Below are 14,469 nucleotides of genomic sequence, written 5' to 3'. Positions count from 1 at the left end.
ATTGAAGATCCAGTTGAAAACGTTGCTTGGCATGCAGTGAATCACAGCGGCCAGAGTTGTGACTCCATACGTCACTGCAAATGAGATTTTGTGCGGGATCTTCAATCAAGATGGCAGCGGCGGCTCTTCGTGTTTTTTTTACCTCATTTCAAGGAAAATTGATACGCAACAACGAAACACTTAGCAGCAAATCAAATTTTCCCTGAATTTCAGATCGAAGTCCACTTTGGACAATTTGATTCACTCAACACTAGTTATAATTACACAGCGGAAAGAAAGAGACGTGCCACCGAAAAATAACTGGACAATAAAAGACATTGCAATCTTACCATCAACTTAACATCTCCAAAGTACCGGTTATTGCTGTTTACAGAGACTTTGCTCGAAACTAAAGTAGACTTCTTCAGGGGAAAGTCTTGGACTATGATTTCAGCATCCAGCGCAGAACCGTGTCCATCTACTATAATGGTCTCTTCACTGTCCACACGCAGCACGTTGGGTGTTATCAGGCTGCATCTGGTAGAAGTAACAAATGAAAAGAAAAGGTCAATTTTTTAAAATCTGATACCAAATGTCACCAGTTTCATTGCCTGTCTCTACAAAGGAAGCTTAAATGGGGTTATCCAGGATTAGAAAATGAGACCTGTTATTTATTCCTTTTTAGACAAACAGTCCCCTTCTTGTCCATAGACTGTGTCTGGCTTTGCGTTTTAGAGGAGTTGGTCCATCTTAGACATTGACGGTTTATTACATTGATGCCAGATAGGTGAAGGTTAGTGATCAGCTGAATACTCGAGCCTCCTCCCCGCACGTTTTGCGGCTGCTAAGCAGCCAATAAACATGCAGGTGAGTACTGCCATCACTGTAATGCCAGTAGCCATGTTGGCTGCTGGCATTACAGTGATTGGCTGGCCAGAAAGCGTCATCGGGTGCTATATAGCACCCGATGAATTGGGTTTGGCTCATTGCGAGTCAGGGAGAGCTGCGCTTAGGAAGAGGAAAGACAGTGTAGAGAGATTGTGATCGCAATATATTCAATTTTAAAATGTTTCAAATACCCAAAAGTCCTTTTAAGGACTATTGTGTGTGGTGGCAGCAATTTAATTGTGCAAAGTTGTACTGAATTTTTATTTTTTTATACTTTTCACATTATCAATTATTTTGCTATATAGAAGGTGTCTGCAGTGACTTGTGACATCTGTGCAGCAATACCTTCGATATGTCAGGGGCAGAGATAGGAAGAATATTAGTGAAAATAATATTTTTTTTCCCCATAATCCACATTTTTGCTGTCAACGGTGTAATTTGTGAATTGTGTGATCTGCGCCTTAATACATTGTGTGGTTGTCAGGCCTAGATATAGGGGGAAAAAATGTAATACACAAAACAAATTTTCTCCCATAATCTATGGACATTTTTTCTGTCAACTGTGCAATCCGTGAATTGTGTGATCTGGCCTGCTGCCAGTGCACCCGGAAAAAATAAAATAAACCACTGTACCCAGCTTCATGTCCAACTTAGCTGGGCGGCGCAGGACAACACTGTCTAAGTCGGACCAGTGCGAACAGTTGGTCGGTTGGATTTCTGAAGATAATGCTTCCAGTCGGTTAAGCACCACCCTCTCTTTTACCAAGTCCAGTCTCTGTAGCCAAGAGTCTGGTCAACCAAATCCTCTCTCTAATCATCCTGCCTCCCACCACGGACAGGCTTGCCAAACGAGTGATCCCACACTCGGATATTCTGAGGAGCTCTTTCCAGCACCACTATTACATTTGGCCCTCGCGCCCAGCACACTTGAAGAGGGACCTGAGATATTGTGCCCTGATTCCCAACCTCTTTAGCATTCACAGTCTCAAGAAGATGACGGTGGTGAACGGCAATCATTCGTTCACAAGGTGGATGATGATGAGACACAGTTACCAATCACTGAGGTTGTGGTTACAGTAGGTCAAGTCAGGAGGATGAGCAGAGTGAGTAGGTGGAAGAGGAGGTGGTTGACGATAAGGTCACTGACCCAACATGGGAAGGTGAAAAGCCGAGCGAGGACAGCAGTACAGAGGGTGAGGGATCCGCAGCACCGCCACAGGCTGGAAGAGGCAGTGGGGTTGCAAAAGGGAGAAGTCGGCCCATACCAAACAGGCCCGCAACCATTATACCGAGCACCCCCATGCGCAAATCTACCTTGGCAATGGGTAGGTGTTCTGAAGTATGGCGCTTCTTTGAGGAAAGTGCAGATGACAAAAGTGGTAGTTTACAACTAGTGCTATACCAAAATTAGTCGGGGTGTGAATACTAGCAACCTCACCACCACAAGCATGACCCGCCACATGGCATCCAAGCACCCTAATAAGTGGGCCAAATGCCTGGGTCCACAATCTGGGTCTGCGGGTCACACCACTGCCTCCTCTTCCCCTGTGTTATGCACTGCTGACCAATCCCCTGTCGAAAGTGGAGGCCCGGATGCTCCTCTCCCTGCACCTGGACCTTCGCATGAACCATCAGCAACAACATCCACTTCCCTGTTCCAGCGCAGCGTCCAAATGTCCATAACACAGTCATTTGAACGCAAGTACCCAACCACAGAGCATAGCACTAAATGTGCAACTTTCAAAATTACTGGCCCTTGAAATGTTGCTATTTAGCCTTGTGGGCACTGAGGCTTTCCGCAGCCTGATGCCGGCGGCTGTCCCTCGGTACGCAGTCCCCAGCCGATATATTTTTCACAGTGTGCTTTGCCCGCCCTACACCAGCATGTGTCCCAGAACATCATCTGTGCTCTGACCAACGCAGTTACTGGGAAGGTCCACTTAACCATGAACACATGGACAAGTGCTGGTGGCCAGGGATGCTACATTTCCCTGACCGCACACTGGGTGAATGTTGTGAAGGCCTGGTGTGCTACCCACACCCAGGATTGCGGTCCCTACATCCATCAGGGTCTCCGCCAGCAGCTATGTTACTGGCTCCAACCCCCACTTCTCCTCCTCCGCCGCCTCTTCCTCCACTTCCACCTCCAGCAGCAGTCAGCCATCAGTCGCTAGCTGGAAGCAGTGTAGCACAGCTATGGGTAAGCATCAATAGGCCATGCTTAAGTTGATCTGTTTAGGTGGAAAAACAGCACACCACCGCAATCTAAAACCAGGCATGGTTGTGTCTGACAATGGCCGTGACTTGTTGGTGGCTTTGGAGATCGGCAACCTGACACACATCCCATGTCTAGCCCACATCTTAAACTTAGTAGTTCAGCGGTTTATTAAAACCTACCCCAATTTGCCAGAGCTACTAATGAAGGCGTGCCGCGTGTGTGCTCATTTCCGCAAGTCGTCTACAGCTTCAGCTGGTCTGTAAACGCTGCAGGAGTGCTTGCGGATTTCTGCTCACCGACGGAACTCTACATTCCACATCAGAGATAGGCTTTGTGAGCAGCAGAGGGCAGTGTGGAATACCAGCTCTGGTTTTTATACGGGGGTCCCTCTTCAAACATTGGAGCATGAAGGCCCCCATTTGCACTAAATTGGAAGCGGTGGAGCGCCCTGGCACCTGCTCATCGCCCAGAAGAATGTCCTAATCGGTCTCTTCCCCCCAACCACGGACAACATTAGGGATCTTCCGAAAAGTTTAAAGGCTGCTGTTCTTTCTCCTCCTACCCCCAGCCACTATCCTCCTCTGACTCTTCTTTAGACTCCTGCTGACTTGTCTCAGATAGAGTAGTCCCCCTGGCAATTCATTCAGCATAGCGACTTCCTCATCTCCCAGCTCCTGCTCCTCGATGGCTTGATCAATGACACAAAGCAATGCATGCTCCAGAAAGAAGGCTTATGGTACGATGTCACTGATGGCGCCCTCGTTGTGACTGACCAGTTTAGTGATCTCATCAAATGGATGCAGAAGTCTGCATGTGTCGCGCAGGAGCAGCTACTGGCGCAGTGAAACAAAAAACAGGCTCCCCAGAACATGTCCTGCCACAGAGTTCGTACAGGTAGTCGTTAACAGCACGTTTCTGCTGGAGTAGCCTATCAAGCATATACAAGGTGGAGTTCCAGTGCGTCGGGCAGTCACAAATCAGATGTCTGACGGGCAAGTGGTTTCGCCGCTGAACGTCAGCAAGGCGAGCCATGGCCATGTAAGATCTTCTAAAATTGCCAGAGATTTTCCTGGCCTGCCGCAAGACGTCCTGGACACCAGGGTGTTTGGCAATGAATCGCTGCACGACTACGATCAGGACGTGTGCAATGCATGGCACGTACAGAATGTCATTTTGCCCTGTTTCAGCACGCTCACTAGATTGGCACCGATGTCGCACACCACTTTACCAACTATCAAATTGAGCGTGGTTAGCCACTGATCGGCCTGTGACCGCAGAGCTGAAAGGAGTGCAGGACCGGTGTGGCTCTTGACTTCCAGGCACAACAGCCGCAGCACAGCATGGCAATGTCTCACCTGGCACGTCGAATAGGTTCTGGGGAGCTTGGGGGTGCAGCAGAAGAGGCGATAGCAGTAGAAAAGGAGAAGTCATCCGAGGAGGAGACAGAGGAGGGAGTAGGAGGTGGAGAAGAAGAGGCAGGCCTGCATGCACTTGATGGCCGTCAGAAGTTTCACCCAGTGGGCAGTAAAAGTTATGTACCTTCCCTTCCCGTGTTTGCTAGACCACGTGTCTGTGGTCAGATGTATCTTGCCACCTACACTGTGTGCCAGAGATATATTAACCTTCCGATAAAAGTGGCCATATAATTCTTGGAAAAACATTTCCTTCAGGGGACCTTTCATTGCAGTGTGCCAATGGCTAAAAATTTTCTAAAGGCCTCTGAGTCCACCAGTTTATATAGCAGTAGTTGGCGGGCTAGCAGTTCCAACAAGCCAGCGTCAGCCGTTGGGCAAGAGGATTATCCAGCTTCATAATTTTTTTACACTCAAAAATTCGGTCTATGGAAGCCTGCCTTGTGCCAGATGAACGCAAGGACGGCACGGTGGAAGGTGGAGTGGAGGACAAATGGGAGGAGAGAGGAGAAGGAGAAAAGGCAGGACGTGGAGCACCAGGAGTGTGGCTTTGTGGGTTCTGACAGCGTTGTTCACACTGGGCTTGGTGATGAGAGGCCAGGTGCCTTCTTAAGGTGGTCGTCCCTAGATGAGTGTTGGGCTTACCGTGACTTATGCGTTGACATCACAGGCTGCAGATGGCAACACTATTATCAGCAGCTGACAAGTTAAAAAAAGCCCACACTGCAGAGCCATGTGCTGGCGTCCTTGGAGAAAGCAAGATGTGACAGTACATGGTGAATGGCTTGCTCCAGATACATTTGCAGCCTGCTTTTTGCCTCCTGTGCACTGAGAGTTCTGCCTGCTTCTCCTCCTTCTAATCCCTATCTGCTGCTCCGTCTCTAACTCTGAACTCCCCTCCTCTTCTCTCTTGTGGGCACCCATGTGACGTCCATGGACATGTCATCATCACCTTCACCACTACTGACATTAGAGATCTCAGAGTAGGCAGCAACAGCTGGGACCACTCTCCTTGGACAGATCTGGGTACTGTCGTCAGACCGTTGGGTGGCGACCGTTTCTACCTCCTCTTCCTCATCCAATGCCAAGAATGGCTGCACATCAGTAAGGTCTCTGAATGGATGGTAAAATAATTCCTCTCACTCAAGTGGTGGTGTATTTGGGGGTGCACACAGCAGAGAGTGAGTAGGGTGCAGATACAGAGGATGAGGAGGGTGCAGAAGCGGAAGGCTGAGTGAGCCACTCAACTAACTCTGGTGCGCCCTTTGAAGTTATTGCACGCACCTTCTACAACTTTCCCACTTAGCCTCCCTCCTGGTGCACCTGCCCGACCCCTACCATCCCTGCGGAACGGCCTTGCTCTTGCTTTGCCTGTCATTTTCTAAATTACCCTCTGCCTAAGTACAGAGATAAGAGCAGTATTTGTGGAAAGAAGGTATATCACAGCCCTCAATAAGTATTTGGTGAAAATGGTATATAGCAATAGCACCCCTCTATCACTATTTTGTGGAAGAAGGTATAATGCACCCTTCAATCAGTATTTGGTGGAAACAGGTAAATAGCACCCCTAAATCAGTATTTGGCAGAAACAGGTATATGGCACCCCTCAATCAGTATTTTGTGGAAGCAGGTGTATCACAGTCCTCAATCTGTATTTGGTGGAAGAAGATATATGGCACCCCTCAATCAGAATTTGGCGAAAACAGGTATACAGCACCCCTCAATCAGTATTTTGCGGAAACAGGTATATAGCACCCCTCAATCAGTATTTGGCGAAAACAGGTATATGGCACACCTCAATTAATATTTTGTGGAAGCAGCTGTATTGCACCCCTCAATCAGTATTTGGCGGAGGCAGGTTTATAGCACCCCTCAATCAATATTTGTCACAAACAGGTATATGGCACCCCTCAATCAGTATTTAGCGGAAACAGGTATATGGCACCCCTCAATCAGTATTTTGTGAAAGCAGGTGTATTGCAGCCCTCAATCAGTATTTGTCAGAAACAGGTATATGGCCCCCCTCAATCAGTATTTTGCGGAAACAGGTATATGGCACCGCTCAATCAGAATTTTGTGGAAGCAGGTGTATCACAGTCCTCAATCCGTATTTGGTGGAAGAAGGTATATGGCACCCCTCAATCAGAATTTGGCGGAAACAGCTATACAGCACCCCTCAATCAGTATTTTGCGGAAACAGGTATATAGCACACCTCATTCAGTATTTGGCAGAAACAGGTATATAGCACCGCTCAATCAGTATTTTGTGGAAGCAGGTGTATCACAGTCCTCAATCCGTATTTGGAGGAAGAAGGTATATGGCACCCCTCAATCAGTATTTTGCGAAAACAAGTATATAGCACTCCTCAATCAGTATTTGGCGGAAACAGGTATATGGCACACCTCATTCAGTATTTTGTGGAAGCAGGTGTATTGCACCCCTTAATGACTATTTGGCGGAAACAGGTATATAGCACCCCTCAATCAGTATTTGGCGGAAACAGGAATTGCACCCCTCAATCAGTATATTGTGAAAGCAGGTAAATAGCACCCCTCAATCAGTATTTGGCAGAAACAGGTATATGGCACCACTCAATCAGTATTTTGTGGAAGCAGGTGTATCGCAGCCATCAATAAGTATTTTGTGGAAGAAGGTATATAGCAATAGCACCCCTCAATCAGTATTTTGTTGAAGAAGGTATATGGCACCCATCAATAAGTATTTGGTGATTAAAGGTGTAGTGCACCCTCATTCAGTATTTGGAGGAAACAGGTATATGGCATCCATCAATCAGTATTTTGTGGAAGCAGGTGTATTGCAGCCCTCAATCAGTATTTGCTGGAAGAAGGTATATAGCAATAGGACCACTCAATCAGTATTTTGTGGAAGAAGGTATATGCCATCTCTCAATCAGTATTTGGCAGAAACAGATATATAGCACCTCTCAATCGGTATTTGGCAAAAACAGGTATATAGCACCCCTCAATCAGTATTTGGCAGAAACAGGTATATGGCACCCTTCAATCAGTATTTTATGGAAGCAGATGTATCGCAGCCCTTAATCAGTATTTGTTGGAAGAAGGTATACGGCACCCCTCAATCAGTATTTGTTGGAAACAGGTATGTGGCACCCCTCAATCAGCTTTTAGCGGAAACAGGTATATAGCAAACCTCAATCAGCATTTTGCGGAAACAGGTATATGGCACCCCTCAATCAGTATTTGTGGAAGCAGGTGTATCACAGTCCTCAATCCGTATTTGGAGGAAGAAGGTATATGGCACCCCTCAATCAGAATTTGGCGGAAACAGTTATACAGCACCCCTCAATCAGTATTTTGCGGAAACAGGTATATAGCACACCTCATTCAGTATTTGGCAGAAACAGGTATATAGCACCGCTCAATCAGTATTTTGTGGAAGCAGGTGTATCACAGTCCTCAATCCGTATTTGGAGGAAGAAGGTATATGGCACCCCTCAATCAGTATTTTGCGAAAACAGGTATATAGCACTCCTCAATCAGTATTTGGCGGAAACAGGTATATGGCACACCTCATTCAGTATTTTGTGGAAGCAGGTGTATTGCACCCCTTAATGACTATTTGGCGGAAACAGGTATATAGCACCCCTCAATCAGTATTTGGCGGAAACAGGAATTGCACCCCTCAATCAGTATATTGTGAAAGCAGGTAAATAGCACCCCTCAATCAGTATTTGGCAGAAACAGGTATATGGCACCACTCAATCAGTATTTTGTGGAAGCAGGTGTATCGCAGCCATCAATAAGTATTTTGTGGAAGAAGGTATATAGCAATAGCACCCCTCAATCAGTATTTTGTTGAAGAAGGTATATGGCACCCATCAATAAGTATTTGGTGATTAAAGGTGTAGTGCACCCTCATTCAGTATTTGGAGGAAACAGGTATATGGCATCCATCAATCAGTATTTTGTGGAAGCAGGTGTATTGCAGCCCTCAATCAGTATTTGCTGGAAGAAGGTATATAGCAATAGGACCACTCAATCAGTATTTTGTGGAAGAAGGTATATGCCATCTCTCAATCAGTATTTGGCAGAAACAGATATATAGCACCTCTCAATCTGTATTTGGCAAAAACAGGTATATAGCACTCCTCAATCAGTATTTGGCAGAAACAGGTATATGGCACCCTTCAATCAGTATTTTATGGAAGCAGATGTATCGCAGCCCTTAATCAGTATTTGTTGGAAGAAGGTATACGACACCCCTCAATCAGTATTTGTTGGAAACAGGTATGTGGCACCCCTCAATCAGCTTTTAGCGGAAACAGGTATATAGCAAACCTCAATCAGCATTTTGCGGAAACAGGTATATGGCACCCCTCAATCAGTATTTGTGGAAGCGGGTGTATTGCAGCCCTCAATCAGTATTTGAAGAAAACAGGAATATTGCACCCCTCAATCAGTATTTGGCAGAAACAGGTATATGGCACCCCTCAATTAGTATTTTGTGGAAGCAGTTGTATTGCACCTCTCAATCAGTATTTGGCAGAAACAGGTATATAGCACCCCTCAATCAGTAAATAGCGGAAACAGGTATATAGCACCCCTCAATCAGTATTTGGCAGAAACAGGTATATGGCACCCCTCAATCAGTATTTAGTAGAAGCAGGTGTATCGCAGCCCCCAATCAGTATATGCTGGAAGAAAGTATATAGCAATAGCACCACTCAAACAGTAATTTTTTGAAGAAGGTATACAGCTATAGCACCCCTTAATCAGCATTTTGTGGAAGAAAGTATATGGCACCCATCAATCAGTATTTGGTGGAAAAAGGTGTATTACACCCCTTAATCAGTATTTTGTGGAAGATGGTATATACCACCCCTCAATCGGTATTTGGCGGAAACTGGTAAATAGCACCCCTCAATCAATATTTGGCGGAAACGGGTATATAGCACCCCTCAATCAGTATATGGCAGAAACAGTTATATGGCACCCCTCAATCAGTATTTTGTCACGGCCACGGTTATGGTCGTGACTCCTCGACCGCATGCGGTTGCCTGCGGTTTAGTTTTGGTGTTCAATCACAGGTGAGGGACGCTGGTTTGTGGCCTCACTTGTGGTTGCCGCGGGCAACTAGTTGTATGTGTTGGTTTCAGCAGAGCAGCCTGAGCAGTGCTGGGCAGCTTGCTGCTTGGCATGCGGTTGCACCTAACAACCTTCATGTTGGGTGTTGTGTTTGTTTGTCTGGTGTGCACTGTGTTTTGTGCTGTGTGTGCACTAGGACTCTTCCCTTCACTGTGGCTGCCCGTGGCAACGTTTGGTTGGATGTGTACATGTGGTGGCAGTGTCCCGGCCTTCGGGCTGACTCCCAGGACATGGTTGCCACCCATGTCGTTGCCTGCGGCAACAGCCACAGTGTGATCTTGGTTTAGACACTTCCCCTTTAAGTTGCTGTCTTCCCTTCCCTGGTGTTGGAAGAGTTAATTCCCTTCTGTGTGTGTGTGTGAACACTGGGTGTGTCTCTATGTGGGTGTGACTACTTGGGCCTATAAAGCCTTAGTGTATAGTGCAGGTTAGAGGGGTGCTTCAGCCATGCTTTGCTGGAGACACTCTCCTGGTATTTACATCTGCCAGTGGGGGCCACCCTTGTGGTCATAAACTAATTGTGATTCTTAAGTTTATGTGATGTCCACTTGATGTTTTCCTTCTTATGTTATGCACCTATGGATCTGGGTTCCTGTGTGTCTGTGTGTGTGCTGTGTCCACTGGTGTTTGGGTGTGGACACTTGCTGTATTGCACGGGATGCAGTCTGTGTGTCTGTGGCAGGTAGGTGTGGAAGTGCTTTTCATCCTCCTGCCATATCCATAGGCCGTTTATGTTCTCTTCCCTTTGCAGCTTGGCTAGTGAGACTCCTGTTCCTCCGTGCCTAGGAATAACAGGTCGTCTTACCCTGCTCCTTGTTCCAGGGCAATCCTGAGGACTAGCAGGGACCCCAAGGTATCCGGTGTATGAGTCCTCCCACCTTCAGGGTTGACTCATATGATTAGGAGTCAGGGTCAGTTTAGGGACGCGATAGGAGGTGACCTGCTCCCTAATACTGTCGTCCTGGCCAAGCAGCGCATAACATCTTCTGGCATCGCACGGCTGAGGCTTTTCCCCATCCTCAGCCGTGACATATTTGGTGGAAACAGGTATATGGCAACCCTTAATGAGTATTTGGCGGAAACAGATTGTCATGGTCTTACCTCCTTGCTGTTCCCTTCGTTTGACATGTGCTGGCGGCCATCTTGGTTTCTGGGTTTTCTTGTAGCCTCCCACCCTGCGGCTCCTCCTTCCCACTGGGAGGAGCTGGATGCCCAGCTCATATATATAGGAGGTCTGTGGCTTCAGTTCCTTGCTTGGTCCTCCTGTGTTCACATGCTTCCAAGACTGCTGCTGCTTCTGGTTTCTGATCCTGGCCTCGTCTGACTACCCCGTTGGTTCCTGATTCCGGCTTCGTCTGACTACCCCGTTGGTTCCTGATTCCGGCTTCGTCTGACTACCCCGTTGGTTCCTGTTCCTGGCTTTGTCTGACTACCCTTCTGGTTCCTGACCTCTGTCTCCGCAAGACCCTGCTTCGGTTTAGCCATCCGTTCGGACTTTGCTTACGGCTTGCTCTTCAATAAAACCTTCTTATTTTCCACTTATCTCTTGTTGTACGTCTGGTTCATGGTTCCATGACATTAGGACCAAGCCATGAATTCTGACGGTACAGGGCCACCCTCGCTACCTACGCTGGTTGCCAGACTTGATCAGCAGGATCACCTGTTGGGTCGGTTCGCTGTGGCGTTGCAAACCCTGCTTGAACGCACGGCTCATTTAGCTTCCGTTGCCGATGGGTCGGTTGTCGCTCCTGGGCCCGCTCCTACTGCCGCTCCGGTTGTTGCGCCAGAGTCTACCCTGACACCTGTTGCTGCGCCTGTGGTGTTTCAGGGTATGACCGGTTCTGCCCCCCTTCCACAGCGCTTTGGGGGAGAGCCAACTCAGTGCCGAGGTTTCCTTAACCAGGTGGGCATTTACTTCGAGTTGCTGCCACATGCCTTTCCTACTGAGAGATCAAGGGTGGGCTTCTTGATCTCGCTGCTCTCAGGACAAGGCCTTGGCCTGGGCCAGCCCTTTATGGGAGAACAACAATCCGGTGGTTGCCGAGTTTTCCGGTTTTGTTGCTTCTCTTCGGAAGGTATTCGATGTGCCGGCTCGTGCTGCCTCTGCTGCGAAGCTCCTTATGTCCATCAGACAGGGTTCACGATCCATAGCTGAATACGCCATTGAGTTTCGTACCCTGGCAGCAGAGGTGGGCTGGAATAATGAGGCTCTGGTCGCTGCTTTCTCTCATGGTCTCTCGGATGCCTTGAAGGATGAGGTTGCAGCTAAGGACCTACCAGTGGAGCTCGAGTCTCTTATTTCTTTCCTGATTTTGATTGACACCAGACTCAGGGAGAGACCTTCCTTTAAGGAGAGCCTGCGGAGGTCTCCTAACAGATTGGCGCCTACGTTTGCTGTCCCACCCGTGCCTCCCTCTCCTCCCACGCCTCCTGGGGATGACTTGTCTGGGGGTGAACCCATGCAGCGGGGGTTTGCTCGCCTGTCTGAGGGGGAGAGGGTACTCCGGAGACGCGAGGGCCGATGCATGTACTGTGGTCTCGGTGGGCATTTTCGGTTGGCATGTCCGAACCGTCCGGGAGAACGCTCGCACCTGAGGTCCTGTCGGGGGCAGATCTTGGGTGGAGTCTCCTCGTCCCCGGTTTCCCGTGTTGACAAACCACTGATCACGGTTGTCCTCTCCTGGGTCGGGGGCTCGGTGACGACCCAGGCGTTGGTGGACTCTGGTGCTGGTGGTTTGTTCATTGATAGAGTGTTCGTTGCCGCCAATTCCATTCCTCTGCAGCCTCGAGGTTCCCCACTGGCTCTTGAGGCGATAGACGGCAGACCCCTTCTGCCGCCACACGTGACTCATGAGACCCTTCCAGTGGGGATAGCCATTGGTGCCGTTCACAGAGAGTCGGTCTGTCTCCAGGTTATTTCGTCTCCACACTACTCGGTGGTCTTGGGGTACCCCTGGCTCCAGAAGCATAATCCGACTTTCGATTGGAGATCGGTCGAGATCCTCTCGTGGTCACCGCAGTGTGGGGCTAGTTGCATCCATGGGCCTGTCAAGTTGCTGTGTACTTCCTCGGACTCTCTGTTGCCTCCTGAATACGAAGAGTACCGGGATGTATTCGATAAGGTGCGCGCGGTTGCCCTACCTCCGCACCGCCCATACGATTGTGCCATAGAGTTACAATCCGGTGCCGTTCCTCCTCGTGGCAAAGTCTATCCACTGTCGGTAGCGGAGAATGAGGCCATGGAGGAGTACGTGAGGGAGGCGCTTTCACGCGGACACATTCGCAAATCCTCGTCCCCGGCAGGGGCTGGATTTTTCTTTGTGAAAAAGAAGGGCGGCGAGTTGAGGCCTTGCATCGATTACAGGGGTCTCAATCGCATCACGATCAAGAACGCTTACCCGATACCCTTGATTTCCGAGCTGTTCGATCGCCTCAAAGGGGCCACGGTCTTTACCAAACTCGACCTGAGGGCGGCATATAACCTGGTAAGGATCAAGGCGGGCGATGAGTGGAAGACCGCGTTTAACACCAGGACCGGTCATTATGAATCCTTGGTTATGCCCTTTGGGTTGTGCAATGCGCCCGCAGTCTTCCAGGAATTCATCAACGATGTTTTCCGTGACCTGTTGCAGCAGTGTGTGGTGGTCTATTTGGATGACATCTTGGTATATTCTGCATCCATGGAGGCCCACATTCTGGATGTCAGACGAGTGTTGCAACGCTTACGAGAGAACAAGCTGTTCGGTAAGCTTGAGAAATGCGAATTTCACCGATCCCAGGTAACCTTCTTAGGTTACATCATTTCCGCTGAGGGGTTCTCCATGGATCCTGAGAAGGTTTCGGCTGTCTTACAGTGGCCCCAGCCCAGTGGGCTTCGTGCCCTGCAGCGCTTTTTGGGCTTCGCCAATTATTATCGGAAGTTCATCAGGGACTTTTCCATGCTAGCCAAGCCTCTCACGGATCTGACCAGGAAGGGCAGTAATCCTCAGGTCTGGCCGCTCGAGGCCATCCGAGCTTTTGAGGCTCTAAAGTCCGCCTTTGTGTCGGCTCCGATTCTGTCGCATCCCAACCCTGGGTTGCCTTTTGTCCTCGAGGTGGACGCGTCTGAGACGGGAGTAGGCGCCCTCCTGTCTCAGCGTAGAACACCAGAGGGTCCTCTGCTTCCTTGTGGGTTTTACTCCCGGAAACTGTCTTCCGCGGAGTGCAACTATCAGATTGGTGACAGGGAGTTATTGGCCATCGTGCAGGCCCTTAAAGAATGGAGGCACTTGCTCGAGGGCTCGGTGGTTCCGGTTCTCATCCTGACGGACCACAAGAATCTGACCTACCTCTCTGAGGCCAAGAGATTGACACCACGTCAGGCCAGATGGGCTCTGTTCTTGTCACGTTTTAATTACGTGGTCTCCTACCTACCCGGCTCCAAGAACATCAGAGCGGATGCCTTATCACGGCAGTACTCCGAGCTGTCCGGGGAGGAGTCGATTCCGACTACGGTCATACCCCCGAATCAGATCCTGGCCGCTATTCGCACCAGCCTGACTTCTCCTCTGGGTGAGCAGATTTTGGCGGCTCAATCTGGTGCTCCCTCTGGGAGACCCAACGGCAGATGTTTTGTGCCTGAGGAGTTGCGCACTCGGTTGTTGCGAACCTACCATAACTCCAAGGCCGCGGGGCACCCTGGAAAGAATCAGCTGTCCTGGGCGGTTTCACGTCTGTTCTGGTGGCCTTCTCTACGTTCCGACATCGCCGCATATGTAGCGGCATGCTCCGTTTGTGCCCAGAGTAAGTCCCCTCGGCACCTTCCGTTGGGCCTTTTGCAACCCATAGCCACCGGGGAGCGTCCAT

General features: G+C 49.1%; 1 protein-coding gene across 1 annotated transcript in view; it reads right to left on the bottom strand.

Annotated features, from left to right (window-relative positions):
• The window catches only part of LOC122927156 (A.superbus venom factor 1-like), a 503,636-nt gene that overhangs the window by 420,768 nt on the left and 68,399 nt on the right, over positions 1-14,469 (bottom strand). The window contains exon 2 of the mRNA XM_044278753.1: positions 330-516. Within this exon, the coding sequence (XP_044134688.1) occupies positions 330-516 (187 nt within the window). The remainder of the gene's footprint in view (positions 1-329; positions 517-14,469) is intronic.

Source organism: Bufo gargarizans, chromosome 2 (genome assembly GCF_014858855.1).
Source record: "Bufo gargarizans isolate SCDJY-AF-19 chromosome 2, ASM1485885v1, whole genome shotgun sequence".
Taxonomy (NCBI): Eukaryota; Metazoa; Chordata; class Amphibia; order Anura; family Bufonidae; genus Bufo; species Bufo gargarizans.
The sequence above is the reverse complement of the archived record's forward strand: the minus strand, read 5'-3'. Positions and strand labels throughout refer to the sequence as shown.